Source organism: Opisthocomus hoazin, chromosome 4 (assembly GCF_030867145.1).
Source record: "Opisthocomus hoazin isolate bOpiHoa1 chromosome 4, bOpiHoa1.hap1, whole genome shotgun sequence".
In the NCBI taxonomy this organism is placed as follows: domain Eukaryota; kingdom Metazoa; phylum Chordata; class Aves; order Opisthocomiformes; family Opisthocomidae; genus Opisthocomus; species Opisthocomus hoazin.
In genome coordinates, this window is record NC_134417.1 from 54,663,276 (window position 1) to 54,679,916 (window position 16,641).

Genomic DNA, 16,641 nt, shown 5'->3' on the forward strand with positions numbered 1-16,641 from the left:
TTCAGCAACGGCATAAAAGTAGGGTATCTTTTTCGGGGGAAAAAAAAAAAACAAACAACAAAAACGGCGTAAGTGGCGGCCGTTAGCGCTGTGGCGCGCGGCAGTGCTTAACCGCTGGCTCCCCCTGGTGCCGCGCGGGGACGGGGCCGGCCTGCCTGCGCCGGCGGCCATCTTCCTGCCCGGGGAGCCGCGCTGCCGCGGCGACCGGCGCCCGCGCGGCGGGACGCAGAGCAGAAGTTTTATGCGTTTAACTTCAAGAAGAAAGCGTTTAATACTTAGTTTAAACAAAGAGTGTGTGGGGTCAGGGAAAGGCAGGGAGAAGCCTGAGAAATCGGGGGCTTGTGTGGCTGAAAGAAGAGGGGAGATTTTCTTCTCCTGGATGTGCGTAAGGCTGAGCGATGTCTGTAACCCGCTTGAGTAGCGACGTGTTGCCACCACCTGGCCCTAACGGTAGTCCTTTTCCACATTTTTTTTTTTTTTTTTTGCAAAAAGTCTAATTGGCCTCATCATTATTCCAGCAAGCATCAAGTTTAAGTTGATGCCATGAAACTGAATTAACCTCTTGATTACAATAATCTAGCTTGTGATGAGAGAAAGGATAAAGAGAAACTTTTCAGTAAGCTGAAAAACTTTTGAATAAGCCCTAAGTTTTCTGACACCTAGAAATTTGATTTCAAAGATAATGCATGAGGTGGATAGACAAATCAGCCCCACTTGAAATATTTTTGAAGGGTTGGGTCACTTCAGCTGATGCTGTAATTTCAGGGTAGCTGATTACTTGAGATTTTGAAAACTTTAGGTGGCTTAGGCTTTGGATGCTGATTCAGCAGCAGTGCCGCAAGTATGGTTCCTGTTTGTTCTTGTAACTTTCTCATTCTCTTGCTGGATGTCCAGTTTGAGCACTCATGACTCACAGCTGCAATTTAAATGTGCATCTTGCATCGAAAAATTGGATGCCACCTACTGCAAATTACTAGATTTCAAAATACCAAATAACTTTGACTAAATCAAAGTTTGGAATATTTGAGGAAGGGTAATGCCACACCAGTTGAATCGTAAAGTAAAGCTTATTAATGTTTCAAAGTGCATTGATAGAGAGGGATGAGTAACACTGAACTGCTGGTCACAGTAGTGCTTACTAGCCAGGCAAAGCATGGCATATAGCTACAACCATTCATTCAGGAGAGCAGAAGATAAGAGGGGCTAGAGTTTGCAATGCCCATGGTGCTTATGTTGTGGTTTTATTTAGTTCTTGTAAACACCTTTGTAAAACACACTTTTGAAGCCTTACGCAGAGTATGGAACACAGCTTTCCTAGCATCAGTAACATGAAATGAAATTGCATGTGGTCTGTTCGTCTGAACAAAATACTGTTTGTTGGGGGAGTATTGTGTCTTTCTCTACACTGAATGAATCCATAACTCCTAGGTTGTGAGAAAATGCTTTAGGACCAAAAGGATGCATCTGAAGCCTGGGTGTGCAAAGCACAGCATGACTGTAGCTGCTCTATAAGCTTAATGTTCTTTGCAGTTCTTCTGTATATGCAGTGCATGCTTAAGATCCTGCTTTGGTGCAGACAACTCTGAAACAAGTTTGTAGTCATTCCTGTTATAGTTAAATCTACAAAATCTTTTTTTCTGAGAAAATGAATAGTGTGACTGTTCTGTCAAGGTCTGGTTTACTTTCTTACAGCTAACTTGCAGGTAACCCTGTTACCTGTGCTCTAAGGCTGTTTGTAAGCTTACTCACATCTCAACTGTTTAAAGCTTTTGACCAGGAAGATGGTGGAGTTTCTTCTGTGGGATGATCAGTTTACAGTAAATTGTACCTTTAAATAATTTATTTTCTTGCTAACATCTGAAAGGAATTTGATAAGGTTCTGAAATGAATTATTTTGGCATTCTCATTGAGTGTCTGGTAGTAGCACCACTGATCATGCAGCTTCATGTCATGAGGGCTACTTAAAGTAGCCTAGGTTAGGTCTACGTTTAAATTTTTAAAGCTGCTTAGTATGCTTACTTCAGTTTTTTTCCCAGTGAACGGTATATTTGTGGCAAGTATTTCCTTTAGGTAATTGGAAAGGTGCTGTTGAAAGTCATTGTCCCATGCTATATCTGTAGGAAGATGCAGGCATTCTAGTGTCTTAGTGTACTGTAATAATTTGACTGAAATACATATTTCTGTTTAAATTTTTCAGTCTGCTAACGTGGAAGTCCAGTGTGCAGGTGTCTCAGAGGATAATACCCGTTTATCCACAACCTGTCAAGGATACGTTTTACCAGAAGGAAAAATCATGCCAAACACAGTCTTCGTTGGTGGAATTGATACAAGGGTATTTATATACTTCTAATTGTTTTAAGATGGTGTAGGGTGCTCCAGTGGGAAGGAGATGAGACTTGAACTGCTGGGTTTGTTTTCTTTTAAGTGTGTGTCTTTACCAGTCTTAAGGTATTGCAGTGTCATGAGAGAATTTTGGACTGGGTGAGTAACTTTAGTTCATACAGTAGCGGAAGGTGGATTTAAAGAATGGTACTGGCTGCTTTAAATCAGTTCTAAACAGTTGAAAATGTTTGAAAAGTTGAAGACTTCGTTTCTTCTAGATGAATGAAGCAGAAATTCGGAGTTTCTTTGAACGATATGGTGCTGTGAAAGAGGTGAAAATAATAACTGACAGAACTGGTGTTTCCAAAGGGTGAGTAGAACACAAACAGTTGTTTTAAGTTGCTGCTTACCTTACGTGGATATAATTGTTATAGATAATGCGAGCAGCTACTTAGCAACACACTTGACATGCTTAAGCCTTGACATGCTTAAGCCTTAACACTAGCTGCAGTTTTCTGTTGTGGTGAATTAACACTGTGAAACGTGTAGATCTAGATCGCCCCTAAATCTATACAAGCTTATAAAGAATAGCCTGATTTTTCTGACTTCAGTCTATCTGTTCAAGGGAAAGAGGGTTATTGTCGCTTAACCAGTGGAAACAAAGCTTAAAACTTGTGTGATGCCTGTGCAGGCAGATCTCTTGTAGGACTCTTGTGATGGCTAGAGTAGTTAACAATGTGGAGAGAGTGCAGCATGGTTGAGATAGGGAGTAAATGATTTATTCAGAGCAGTGGGACTACACGCTTCTGACACTCGGGGTAAGTTACAGAGAAAACAACTCATTTGGATGAAGAGTGAAACTAAGTAAGTGAACAAAGTTGAAGCAAGGGAAATTCCTACTGAGTGTGTAGAAAAATTCTGAATTGTCTGTAGTGAAACACTTAAATAAGGATGTGTAGGACCTTAGCTTGTTGAGTTCTGGGGAAGCTCTCTGACTTCTGAAGTTATCCCTGCTTTGAGAAGGAGGCTTCACCCTATGGAGGTTCCTTCCAGCCCAGTTGTTTTTCCTAAGATTCTATGAATAGATCCTAAAAAGTCATGGCTTTTCTTGGACATGTAGTAATGCCTGAGCTGGAAATCTGTTTTATATCCTCATATCCCTTGCTAGTCTTCGTGATGAATTCTGATACGCAGTTAGCCAGTGTATGTTCTGAGTGTTGATAATGAATTGACGTTCTGCATTGATTGACAAAACTGTTGCTATAATGCTCTGAAATTGTCTTAATTTTATAGACTACATAAACTAGGGGAGCGGTGAAATAAAGTGAAAAACCTCTTTAAGGATCACTGCCCCCACTGGTGTCACTCTTCCCTGTAATACCTGCTGTCATCTAAACCTGTGTAGTGAATACAAAATTTGATGATAATTCAGATCTTAGTACTTAAGAGTGTGGTTTTTTACTTTCTCAGTAATATCAACAGTAGTGCTTATTTTGAGTAGCTGAAATGGAATAATAGCCCTTGCATCTATTTCGTATTGTTCTGGAATCTGGCATTCAATTCCTTTCATCTTGCCCAGTAATGTATGTTGCTAGTTAGCAGTAAACACATTTTCATGCTGAGTTATAAACTAATACCCTACTTGATACTTTTGGCATGCCGTATAATGTACCTGGCATACATGCTGTTAACTGTTCTTGTTCAAAGTGCTTTAGCTAACAAACAAATCAAAATATGGCTATTGAATAAGCTGTTTTTTCTTTTCAGGTATGGATTTGTGTCTTTCCTGGACAATGTGGATGTTCAGAAAATAGTAGAAGTAAGCTCTTTGTCTGAAGAAGTTAATATATGAAGGCTGGAAACATGCTCAGGGGAAATCAAGTCACGTACCCTGTAGAGTGAGTTGGGACACGGAAACTCTAGGGCTGCCCAAAAACTAAACTTGCAAAAATCTCTACTGCTGGTAGAATCTCTGTGTATTAAGAAACAAAATTAGTTTTAGCTTTCGTGTGCTTGAATGTCTCAAGATTTATTTCTGGTTTTTCTTGTTTATTTATGTGCTTGAAAGCCTCACCTGTGTTTTTGGCTGCTTGTGTTCTATATTGCATGTTTGTCATAGAATTCTTGTGCTTATGGCAGATACGCAGACCTGTCAGTGTTGTTATTGGGAATAACAGTAACATAGAAACCAGGATTAGTTTTTCTACTGAAGTGTCAGCAGTTGAAGTATATGTTTCTCTCTTGCAGTATTTGTGCATTTGGATGTTACTTGGAGTGGAAGTATTTTTCAAGCCTACTTGACTAGAAGATGCAACTATTTACATGTCATACAGTTTTCCTGTAGTTCACACAGGAGATAAAGGGATAGAACTGTTACAGCTTTTCTGCTCTTAGAGTGCAGCATCAGAGAAATTTCAAATCTGAATCCTTACAACCAAATTTGAGTTCAGCAGGTCGTAAACCACTGGCAAAGCTTTTTGTTTTCTCTCTTTCTCCCACAACTGACTGCAATAACTGGAAATAACATATTGAAATGTTTCCCTCTCTGAAGTCTTTGCCTGTGAAAACTCCCATGTCTCTGGAGGATGAATGTCTCTCATTAGCTTCTGAAGCTCTTGGATAGGGTAGTAGATCTGAAAGACAAGTACAGATAGATGTGCTAGGCACAAATTCAGTGTTCTGTGCTATGTTCAGATGTGTTTACTTGCTATCTAGCTTCTTAAGGGGCTGGAGAATACGTTTGTTCAAAGTGGAAGGCAGTGAAACTCCAGCAGGAGGTTCTTGACTCTCACCAAAAGACTTAAAAAACTTGCTGATCTTTAGCTTTCGTGGTACGCTGACAGAAGTACTGTGGTATTGAGCAACAGCCTTTTCTGAGAATACTTTTTTTTACCATGAGTTACATTTATTGTACTAGATCAGTGTGGAATGCTTGCTCTGAAGTAACAATCTCTGCAGATACCTTTGCAGTAGCATTGTTGTTTGAGCCAAGTACACTGCTAGTTTTCTATGTGAATTTCTTCAAAACTTAAAGCCCTCACTGATGTGACTCTGTATACCAGAGGTCTCAGACCCAGAGGTGTGTGGCACAAATTACTGCCTTGTCAGGAAGGAGTGTGGATAATCATTTTGCAGAGAAAGCTGTTGGCTTCTGCAGGGGGTGGAAGAAGGGAAAGAATGAACATCTTCATTTTAGAGCTCAAGTCATGAGCAAAGGTTGCCTCACTAAGCTGTTTCAGTCTTTATCTGTACTGAGTGGCCACACCTTATTTGTAAATGAACAAGGTAGAGCGTCTCATGCTTGAAATCGCTCTAGGTGCCTGTGTTTACCTGCCTAACTCTGTGGCTTTGTGCAGCCTGGAAGTATTTTTCTTGTGATTCCGTTTGTAACCGCGCTCTGGTCCAGACTGAACCTGTTTACAGTTCAGAAGAGAAAGCTACCTTCTGCGTTGAGGGGAGGCCAGGAGCTGCTCCAAGAGCTCTCATTGTTCAGATGGAAAAAGATGGTTGCATGCTTCTGGGCACCACAGGATTAAAGAATCAACTGAAAAAAAAACCAAAATGCATGTCAGACTGGTCAGGGTATTTCACCTTTCTTTCCACCCACATCTTACTTTATTTGTATCAGTATGAGAAGATGATCAAATAGGACATTTTTTATATCACTATTATTCTGCTGGTTTTGCTTATTTTTACAGTCAACAATAAAGTTGCTGTTACCTGTTCAAAGCACTTCCTGTAGCAGAAAAGGGAGAAAAAGCGAGGTGTCTCTTAAAATTACAGATTGCCTATCTTCTGAAGCAGGCAAGTCCTTCGTGTTGCATGAGATAGATAGACTATGTATCTGCATCTAGATTCTCTAATACTACTTTTAATACTTGGTGCTAAATTTTTGGTAGTTGGGGTAAACCAAAAATCTTTCAGCTTCTGATGTGGAAGTATTTATAAACCGCAGTTTACCCTCTGAAATGTAACAGTAGTTTAGGTAGTGTCATGTGTGCTATGTGCATCTTCATAGGTAGATAAACATGTTTCATGTCACCATCTTGGCAGAGAAGGTGAGATCAGACCCCAAGGTGAATTCTCTTATGTGGAGAAGTTCGAGTGCCTGAATAAACATTAATCTGCTTTAATTCATGTATTAAAACAACTTTCTATGCTCTAGACTCAAACTGTAATCTTGCAAAATCTTACAGGCCCTTCTCTACAGTCAGTCCAAATAGACTTTGAAGTGTGGGGAAGGCTAAGCAGTTTCGCTGAAGAACACAGAATTCAACTTCTGTAGAGGGGGAGGGTGCTTGAAATTCTTCCTGTGCTTTTGTTACACCTTCAGGTACCATGCTGGCAAAGCAGTACTCAGTCACTGAAAGTCTGAAATTCTGCCTTCTGTGTGAGCTAGTGTTTGGGCAGAACTTGCAGAATGAGAAGTTACAGGTGTCTCAGACCTTTGACTGCTGAGGAGTGCTTCCAGCTCTGTTTTGCAAGTCCTTCAGATGCTTGTATTCCTGGGTTTGGGTATATGAGGAACGTGTGAACTGTATTTCAGTTGCGCTCTTTCTTGATTAATCTGTGTGCTGCATACATGCTCTAGCAAAAAAAAATTTAAATATCAGCATGTTTGGATGTTGTGAAGGAACATGTGAAAATTTCTCTAGGGAGAACACAGTAACATACAGGTAAACAATAGTGCTTAGGCAGTATTCCATTTCCTTTAATATTGGGTAGACAGCTTCTAACGTGTTACGTGAAGCCTGTTAAGTGGTGATGTAAATAGGGTTTCAGGGGAACCCCGACTATGGTCACTCTGCATCAGTATCCTTACTGAGGCAAGAATACTTTGTGTGAAACCAGAAAGCTGACAGTCACTTATGTGTAGTTGCAAACTACTGCTAGTACATGTTACTATTAAGGCAAGTGATACATAATAGATTTGGAAGGTCGGTGAGTAGGCAAATGGGTGTGCTTAGAGTGTTGCAGGAAACTAAACGTAAAAGGCATAAGGTGTTGAGGTGGCAGAGGAGAATGTAGGCTATAGAGTCTGGATGTAAGTTGATGATACAGTGGTGTAAAAGCATAGTACGATCTCTAAAAATCAAACCAACCACCCACCTCAACGGATTGCTTAGCTTACAGAATAACCTGTCTTTCAGTCACAAATCAACTTCCATGGCAAAAAGCTGAAACTGGGCCCAGCGATCAGAAAGCAACAAAACTTGTGTAAGTATATGTAAACAAACTTGTTCATGTTACAAGTATGTATTACAGCTTTTTTCTGAATTATACATTACCATCCTTGTAAATCCTTGTTATTTTATGGAATACATTACAATTAAACTTCAATTCTGAATTCTGACCTCGCTACTTGTGTGATGTTGTACAGTTTTGATAATAAAACTCAGGTTGGTAGCACGATACGGTATGCTGAATGTTGAGTTAAATTGAGTCGAAACACTTAAGATTTCTTGCAGCTTGAATTTAGATTACTAATGAAGTACATGCGAAGATGTCTGAATTCTTTATTTTTCTTTAAAACAAGGTTCGTACATGCATCCGAGACCATTGGTCTTCAATCCTCCTGCACCACAGTTCCATAGTGTATGGGGTAGTCAAAATACAGAGACGTATGTGCAGCCTCCAGCTGTAATGAGCCCAGTAACACAATATGTCCAGGTAAGACAGTTCATACTACAGATTTTGAACCATAATAAAATATATTTGAAGGTGCAAGCACATACAATTTCAAGAATATGTATTGAGTTTCCAGTCTTGCATTACCCGCTTGTTTTCATACTGCCTTCCCCAGTAAGAAGTGCCCAACTTCAAAAGAATGTCAGCAGCCTTGAAAAACTCATTCAGTGATGTGATCTCTTTGTGTAAATAAGACAGGGAGATACTTTTTATTTTTGACAATGAGAAATCTGTTCAAGGTGGAGCTAAGATTTAATTACATAACAGTTCTTAAATGATCTTGTTACTTGTCACAGGTGCATTTCACAAGTTAAATGCATCCAGGTATTTAATGTACTGCTGCCCTGCCTCAGAGTAAACCACAAATTCTAAAATCTATCTTGTATAAAACCAGAAGTTGGCTGTGGTACCCTGCCTGCCCACCTCTCTGCTTTCCCCAACAAATTCTTGTTTCTGAACTGCTGTTGTGTCTTAAAGATGACTGTTATGGCATCAGCTGTCGACAGATGTGACCAGTACAGTATGCCTACCACTTTACTGGTACTTCAGATAAGCATTCTAACTGAGGTGCAGGCAGAGTACTTCTGCCCTTGTCAATACTGTACTGTGAACAGAAGACTTCCCAGATTATGGTCTCTGCCAGTATTAACCCTATATGATATGGCAGTACAACAGGGCAATATTAATTGCAAACCGATTCTGTTTTGTGTATCTTAAGCAAATGAAGATGAGCAAACTCGTGACTCTCAGAAGTATTTTTTTCTAAGACAGAGAGCTTGATAGTAGTACTCTTGCTGATTGCCTTGAGTTTATTTGGAGTGTGAAGTAGTGTAGGAGGAACTAATTCTCTTAAATGCTGGGATGGTGCCTTTTAACTATTCTTTGAAGAAGCTGAGAAGGTTCCAGGTTAACGTTGTGTGAAAATACTTGCTGTGAAGAAATGTTGGGAAATTGTCTGAATTGCAATACTTAAATTGCTTTTGGCTCTAAGAAACTGATCTTCCGGCTGTAGTCCATTATTTCATGGTAGCTGGTCTGTTTCAGGTCTACTTAAGAAAGTTTATGGGACGAGTTGTACTTCTAAAATGACTTAAAAGATCAGCTACAAGTATATGTGGGATTTTTAGGTATATAATAATACACTCAGAATCCCTCTTGAGATTTTTAGTGCCTGAAGTGCTGAAGCTCCATGGGAAATCATAAGGGTTGCTTTTAAACAGTGAAGCTACTCTGAAACAGGAATCAAAGGAACGATGTGACTATGTATTTCTAAAAATGTGCTACTGGCTTCATAAATATCTTTATAAATATCATACTTTTATCTTGCTTCGAACTTGCATTTTTTAAAAAAAGCTTTGCTTTGCAGACATACCCATATAGTTCACCAGCTGTATTGATACAGCAGCAAGTTCCTGTAGGATACCAGCCAGCCTACAGCTATCAGGTATGTAATTCTTTAGTAGCAGCAGAAAGGTTGTTTGGTACTGGCGAAACTTGAATGGCATGAACAGTGTTAACTGGAGTCTGATCTTTGTATGTTTCTCTTTGTGATTTTTATTTCCCTCAGCACCTGCTTCACAGAAATCAAAAGTAAAAACAAAATTAGTGATATTTTTATTCTAATGCAGTGAAAACTGTTGAATAACATAGCATATTCTTTTTAGTTTGATTTTTTTTTTAAGAATATGCAATGATAAAATAAGTTTGAAATTAACAAAAAGTAGATGGATCAGTAGTACTCTTTTCTCGTGGGAAGGAGCTTTGCATTTCTACATGCTGTAGTGCGCGCAGTTAATCTTTGCTTGAAACAGAATCACTGAATCTTCCCAGATTATATATAAATACAGGATGTATATCTAGAGGGGGTGTGCTCTTGAGCACTAAAAGTGTCTGGGAAGGCACGAGTTCAAAAGTCACTATCAGCCAAGTGAAATGTGTGAGCAAGTTTCAATAACTAAACTAGAATTGGTTTAGTCACTCAAAGTAACGAGGTGTTTGAGATGTTTTCAGTGTGGCTGCTGTGATTCCCCTTATTTTCATAGTCTTTAGAAATCTTATTTTTTATTTTTTTTTAAACTTGGAATGAGAAGACGAACAAGGTAGTTGAATTTGTGGTAAGGATTACCTTGTGCCAAACACCACATGAGGTACATGTGAAAAAGTGATCTTGCTGGATGGAAGACTGTAAACTACTGTTTAATGAAAAATCCAGACGTGAAGTGTTATAGATGGTGGCGCTTAAAGAGGGTTACTTGCCTGTGTTAGAAATTAATAAAAGCTGGTTCTTGTCTAATTCTTGTTTAAGGTTCAACCACAATGGCTTGCTGGGGAGCAAAGAAATTATGCTATGCCTCCGGTAAGTCTACAAAATTAAACTTCTGGAACTTTGTCTCCTCAGTTAGCACGCTGTTTTGATAGCTTGATACTTAAACCCGAAACTGTTGTTTGACTGGATCTGTATTAGATCTGGTCTATAGAAATCTGTAGCTGCTAACAGGGTAGGTAATTACTGATTTCCTACTGACATGCTGCTTCTTTAGGAGGTATCTGGTAGAACAGAACTGACTGTTTTTAGGGTGTTACTCTGCATCTTCTGGTCACAGAATTGGAATTTTAACATGAACATAATTGGTTTCTCGTGAGAAGTTGAAGGAGAAGTGGTGACCTGGTGCACAGTCCTGACTTACAAGATCTGTATAGTATTACTTCTTACTGTCCCAAATTTTTTAGAATTTAAAAAGCCTCAAAACACTCTGCTTTGCAAATAGTGATATCTTTTTGGCTCCTTTCAACAGCTGTAGATAGTGCTGATGGCTTCTAAAGAGATTACGTGATTTCTGTGACTTTACACAAGTGACATCCACAAGGGAGGAAAAATACTGTGTATTTCTTTAATAGTGTTGGAACTTAAATGTGTATCTTAGGCACTTTTGTGTTCTTTGGGTATAGTCTTGTGTATATTAAGTACAGTTTCTATTAAGTCTTTAAAAGCTGTAATAATGGTATTCCAGATGTCTGGAATGTGTGGAAGGTAAATGGGGGGAAAAAAATGAAGAAAATGAAACTTTGTGCATGTGTAATGCTGCCTGCATGCATCTAACATTCTGTCTCTGATCATGTTAGAAGAATACTTTATTCCTGCTCACTTCCAGTCATGTACTAGGCTTTACTTTTCAGCTTCTCTGCAGAGAAGCAGCCTCATGGAAAGTCTGTATTTCTTTTAGTGATAATTATGTTTGCTTTAATGGGGGAAGAAACAGACTGGAAAGTGTTCAGAAGTCACTGAAATACTGATTACCTTGTTGGCTTGAAATAGTTATTGTTGAATAATGTACATGAACGTGATAACAGCTGCAGTAGATCACTTAACAATTAAATAGTAGCATGTCAGAGAGTTTTTAGGATAGTTGTGCATGATGATTTTGATCAGACATTTTAAGCTTGAAAGCTTTTTTAGAACTATCTCAGCTAAGCAACTTTTAAGTTCATTCTTTACAGACTCAAAAGAGGACAGACACATAAGGAGGTGGGAAACATCATCCTTCAGTCTACTGCTTTGTACCTACCCATTTGTTTGGTGGATGACAATTTCCATTCATAAATGGAATGTCCCTGTTGTGATGAGGTCAGATACAATACACCTTTTGATGGTTAGGGATGGTGCTCAGAGTGGAATAGTCTCCTAACACTGTAGGCTTCCGTATCTCCCAGTTCAGTCAGCTTAAAATTAGTTTTGGTGTTCAAGGCCTTTTAGGAGTGTCAGCTGGTATGCGTAGTGGTTGCTGTGTATAATCACAAATAACATCCTTAATAATGTTGTGAGAAACTGAAAACTACTGTCAAGTCTGGGTAAATCTGAGTGCTTTGAGGAAAAAAGTTTCGCTCCTGAAAAGTGAGAATGCTTAACCCTGCCGTTGATCTTGGTAAAATTGGCTAAAAAGCTGCTAATCCTCTCTGGAAGCATCTGGAAGGATGTTTCCATAAAGAGTAACTGCTTTATCAGCCTCTTTACTATTCTAATTAAACTCTGCACTGTGTTGCCGGTTATAACACTGCACTGCAAGCAGAGGGAAGTGGTGAGAGTTTTTAGAAAGGCTGTAAAATGGCTTGGGCATTTCTAGACCTCTTTACATCTTAAAAAAATCAGTATATTGGCATGAAGGAAGCTTAAAACAAGAAAGGAAGTGTATCGAGGAAAGCAGCTTTTTGGAAAGGCAGTGGTAGCAGATGTTTTGCTTCCCCTTCTTTTATCTGACTTCAGTGCTTAATGTCTTGAAGTTACCTGCTGGTTGTCTCATTCTTAGTGAATGCCTTCGTTGCTCAATACACTTGATTGCAAAACCTGTACATGAAGGAAGTAGGTTGAAGAGCTAATTCTCAAGGGTGGTTACAGTGGGGAGAAAAGACACTTCTAGTATATCCTTTTTTTGAAGGAAGTAGAACTGTCTTAAAATGGATCAGGATATATTATTTCCCCCCACTCCCAAAACTTAGTGAAGATAAAGTTGGCATAGTTCATGGATAGGTGAGGACCAATGACAACCGAACTGCGCATGTTTTCCCAGTGTTACTGAAACACTGCAATTTTTTAAAAACTATACAGGTTTATACTTCAGTAAGCTATCACTGCACTGAGGATCCAGAATTTATGCAGACAGAATGTGCTGTTCCAGAGCCCATGCAGTCATCTACTAACAGTCCGCAAAAGGCAAGTGCTTTTTCAAAACTTCAGTATGTTTTTGTCATAAATTCTAGTCCCAGAAATTTGCACAAGAGGATTAGGTGGCTTGAAGGCCTCTGACCAGTATCCTAGAAATGAAGGTTATAGTTGCTGCTTTAGCCAATTGCTCAATCCTCTGTATCTGATTTCTGTATGTAGCTTCAGAAGTCTCATGTGTCCTTGCAACTATTAGTGTTTGTCTATATACAGTGCTGAGGGATGTATAAAATGTGTTCTACTTCATGAATTACAACAGTGTTAAGTGACAAGGCTTTACTTAATCTGAGAATTATAGAGGAAAGTGTAGGTATTAAGGAGGTTAGGTAGCACTGTCTGCTATCTTCTGCAGATTTATTTTAAGCTTCAAACAGTGGAATTGGTAACATTTTACTTCCTTCTTCACTTTCTTTTGTGGAAGGTGACCCCAGTTTGGCCAACAGTTGGCTCTGAATTAAACTTTCTAAAGGAGACTTAATTTTTCAGCTGTCAAGCTATTCCGCAATTGAACTGGCATGTCACTATCAGAACTGTGATATTGTAAGTAACACTAAGGGTGATAATGAGTTACTAAGGCTAAAAGGTCTGGAAAAAAAAACCCAAAGGCCTCAGGAAATGTGAGGCAGCTGAGAAGAATCCTAAATGCAAAGTAAACCCAGTGACACACCCATACTGCTAGTAGTGGGCTAACCAAGAACACTAGTATTGTTACAGATAACACCTGTAACTGCATTTCAGAAGTCTGTGGACAGGAGCATACAAACAGTAGTATCCTGTCTGTTTAATCCTGGGAACCGTCTGAGAAACACCTTTGTATCACAAGAAGACTACTTTAAGGTATGTAGTGAAAGCAAAATTAAATCCCTGAAACACCACTGATGTTCAATTTGTTCACCTGCAGGATACCATAACAGTGAAGGGATTAGTATCTGGAATGCCTTTTGAATTTTTGCTTTCTTGTACATGCACTGTGAAATCTGTGAGTTTGGTTGGCTCTCAGTTGCTTAATGCTGGAAACAAGTGCTGAAATTTGATTCTGTGGATTTAATACAACACTGCATAAAATTGCTGAACGGTCAACTCATAAACACTTAAAGCATTAGACTGGCTGATAATTTTTCAATGACAAATTGCTGAAAGGGCAGTGAGTTACCTCCCTAGTTTGGATAGAGGATGTTGAGTTTGAGCCTGGGTAGTCTTTACACCAGTTAAATACTCACTGTGGGTGTGGGGTCTTCATACTTTCTGTAAAATGTGTGTGCTCAAACTAATAAACTGTAGTCCATGTTGGTATAGCTGCTCATCACACTTTTGCTGTATGTGTTCAGTCCTTGTAGAATTGCAGTTTCTGATTATGTTCCAAGTGGTGTTTAACTTCTGTTTTTGATTATATTTGAGACTTTGCTTCCTTGTTTTTAAAAGGACGGACATGTGAACTAGACACATGTACTCTGAAGCAGGAACGCGGAAGCTGTATTTGTCAGTTTTGGTGAGGGATGGATAGAGTACAGAATGTTTTGAGATACTTTTCATGAAACTTCAGTTGCTTTATTCTGATTGCTATCTAGAAATTTCTTTCCTGTCTTTTCTCCTACCCCACTCCAGGAGAGGAAGGCGCATCACTTCAGAAAAGGAAGAGCAGTACTCAAAAGTGTTTGATCAACAAAGACTTTAAAGTATCTAAATTTATTAACTTGATGTTATTGCAGTTCAGTTTAGCAGTAGATACAGTATAATGTTTTTGAAAGTTACTTCAGGTTGAAGTTTGTGGTCATGTTCTGTCTGTTCCAATACAGTTGGTTTTGCCTGAGTAGTTTGAGGTTTAAAGTTGTAAGAGTTGACAAGCCTCCAGTTTTTATTAATCATTTGCATGCTTCCCCTGATAACTAACTGGAATGTTAAGGAGTTTACATGGGAAAAACACTGTTGGATAGTTTGCATGTGGATTTTCATCGGAGCTTTAAGGTACAGTTTGCATGTTACACTTAGTTTTTCTTAAACCAAGATTCAAGTGACTAATACTGACCAGTTACCTCTTGCAGTTCAAAAATGGAAGCAGTTATTTGCCCAAGAGGTTGTTATTTTAAAACTAAGCTCTTAATCAGTGGAACAGAAGACATCAAGTTGTAACTCAGCTGAAGCCCTTTAAGTCCTGGTTGTCTTTAGACTATGTAATCAATGTGGTTATGTTTATTAATGACATGTTTATGTACCTGCAGTCTTGAGCATCACTATTAGTTTTGGGAAAGTAATTAAGACAATCCTAAAATTCTTACATGTAACTTACGATGCAAGAATGTAATTAACTGTATTGGCTGCTCAGTAGAGTATGCTTTTTTACTTGAAAAATTTTAGCAATACCTGTATGTTAAAATTGTGAGAAGATAACTGCATTTAAAATATGCTTTTGTTCTGTGATGCAAACTGTTAATCAAAGAATATTTGTAAGTATTTTAATAATTATGTAGATTTTAGTCATGTTTTGAAACAATAAAAAGAAATTTTTATTTTGACTTGGCTTCCTAAACGTCTAGAGACATCCTAATATAATACTAGAGTTAATTTTAATCTACATTGAGAATGACATACAGCATAATAAAAGTTTGTTGTAGCTAGTGAAGATTTATTACCCTGTATGAGAATTCCGGTTACTACATATGTGTGGTAACAAACTTCATTATGTAATAGCTACTAGCTGTGGTTTTGAAAGAGTAGAACTGAACTGTATTCAGTCTTGTATGTATGTTGGGTCGTAGTCTGCTTTTCTCCTACTCCAACACCTCAATCTCTCCAGACTAAAAAGGAAACTATGCCTCTTGTTGAGGATGTGTGTGTGAGTTTGAGTAAGATTGTGTGTCCAGCTTCAAACTTTCAGAAGGTTTAGAAGCAGTAATAGCTAGGAAAAGACTTGTGCAGAAGTAGATCTTCGTGAAGTGTATAGTGACAAGGGAACCGAGTTGCTGCAGACCTGGACCTATCAGGGAATATGGCTGCAGCATGAAAAATGTCCAAAGACTGCTTCTCAGGAATGTTCTGGGTGTTTTTTTATTGATTGGGGGGTAGAAATGATTATAGACTTTGGGGCCACTTTGTTATCAGAACATTGGCACAACTCTGCATAAATTGTTCTGAAAAAGCAAAGCTGTTAATCTCTTCTCTGCTCAGACTGTTCATGTCACTAAAGATGCTATATTAAGTCTTCTCATACCAATTTGCTGTGTTTTTCTCCGAGTATTGTTTTAAACATAGTAGCTTGATCATACTTCACTTCTGTGTTACCATCTTCTTTATAAGTTTTCAGTCTTACACTGTTAAACTGTTTTTAACAAAAGAGTAATTCTGGAGTTTTCTGAATATCAAGACCCTTTCTAACTTTAAGTACTTAAACAGTCTACTTGGGCTGTTAAAGCTGTGATGTCAGTTTATTGATAAAGGTAATTGTTTCTTTGCAAATGCAGATTTCATTTTGGCTTAGTGTTCTAGTTGGCTTGATTGCCCTGGGATGTATTGGAAGGCTTTATGCTGTAGCTATAAGAAAACACAAAGTGCCTGTGTGTAGTTGTCACTGAAGAGCCTCAACACCAAAAGAAAAGATAAAACAGAAGATACCAACATAGAGTGCATGTTTTATGTTTATTTGACCAAGTGTTACCCGTAGGACCATCTGGTGAGTGAGCTGATTGTTCAGTATGTTTGGAATGATGGGTATCATTCTGTTCTTACAGGCATGCTGAGAAGCCTTATCACAGTGAAATGCATAGCCCAGCCCTTATGAGTGCCATTTATTTTCTTCCATTAGATCATGTTGTGCTGGTTTTGTTTGCCATTTCTCACCCGTAGGAAACCAATTTTTTTATTCCCATCTGGGAATTGTACATTTTGTGGTATATGCCAGTAAAAGTAACAAGTTACAA

The 16,641-nt window shown here is 38.6% G+C and overlaps 1 protein-coding gene across 1 annotated transcript; it reads left to right on the forward strand.

The window, feature by feature from the left end:
- The first annotated feature begins 1,781 nt into the window (after positions 1 to 1,781).
- Positions 1,782 to 14,401, forward strand: DAZL (deleted in azoospermia like). The gene is made up of 11 exons (XM_075417898.1): positions 1,782 to 1,817; positions 2,198 to 2,332; positions 2,601 to 2,692; positions 4,090 to 4,141; positions 7,473 to 7,539; positions 7,859 to 7,992; positions 9,377 to 9,454; positions 10,316 to 10,366; positions 12,614 to 12,718; positions 13,466 to 13,564; positions 14,333 to 14,401. Exons 1-11 carry the CDS (start codon positions 1,782 to 1,784, stop codon positions 14,384 to 14,386), a joined length of 903 nt encoding a protein of 300 aa, XP_075274013.1. The 3' UTR covers positions 14,387 to 14,401.
- Positions 14,402 to 16,641: the final 2,240 nt, after the last annotated feature.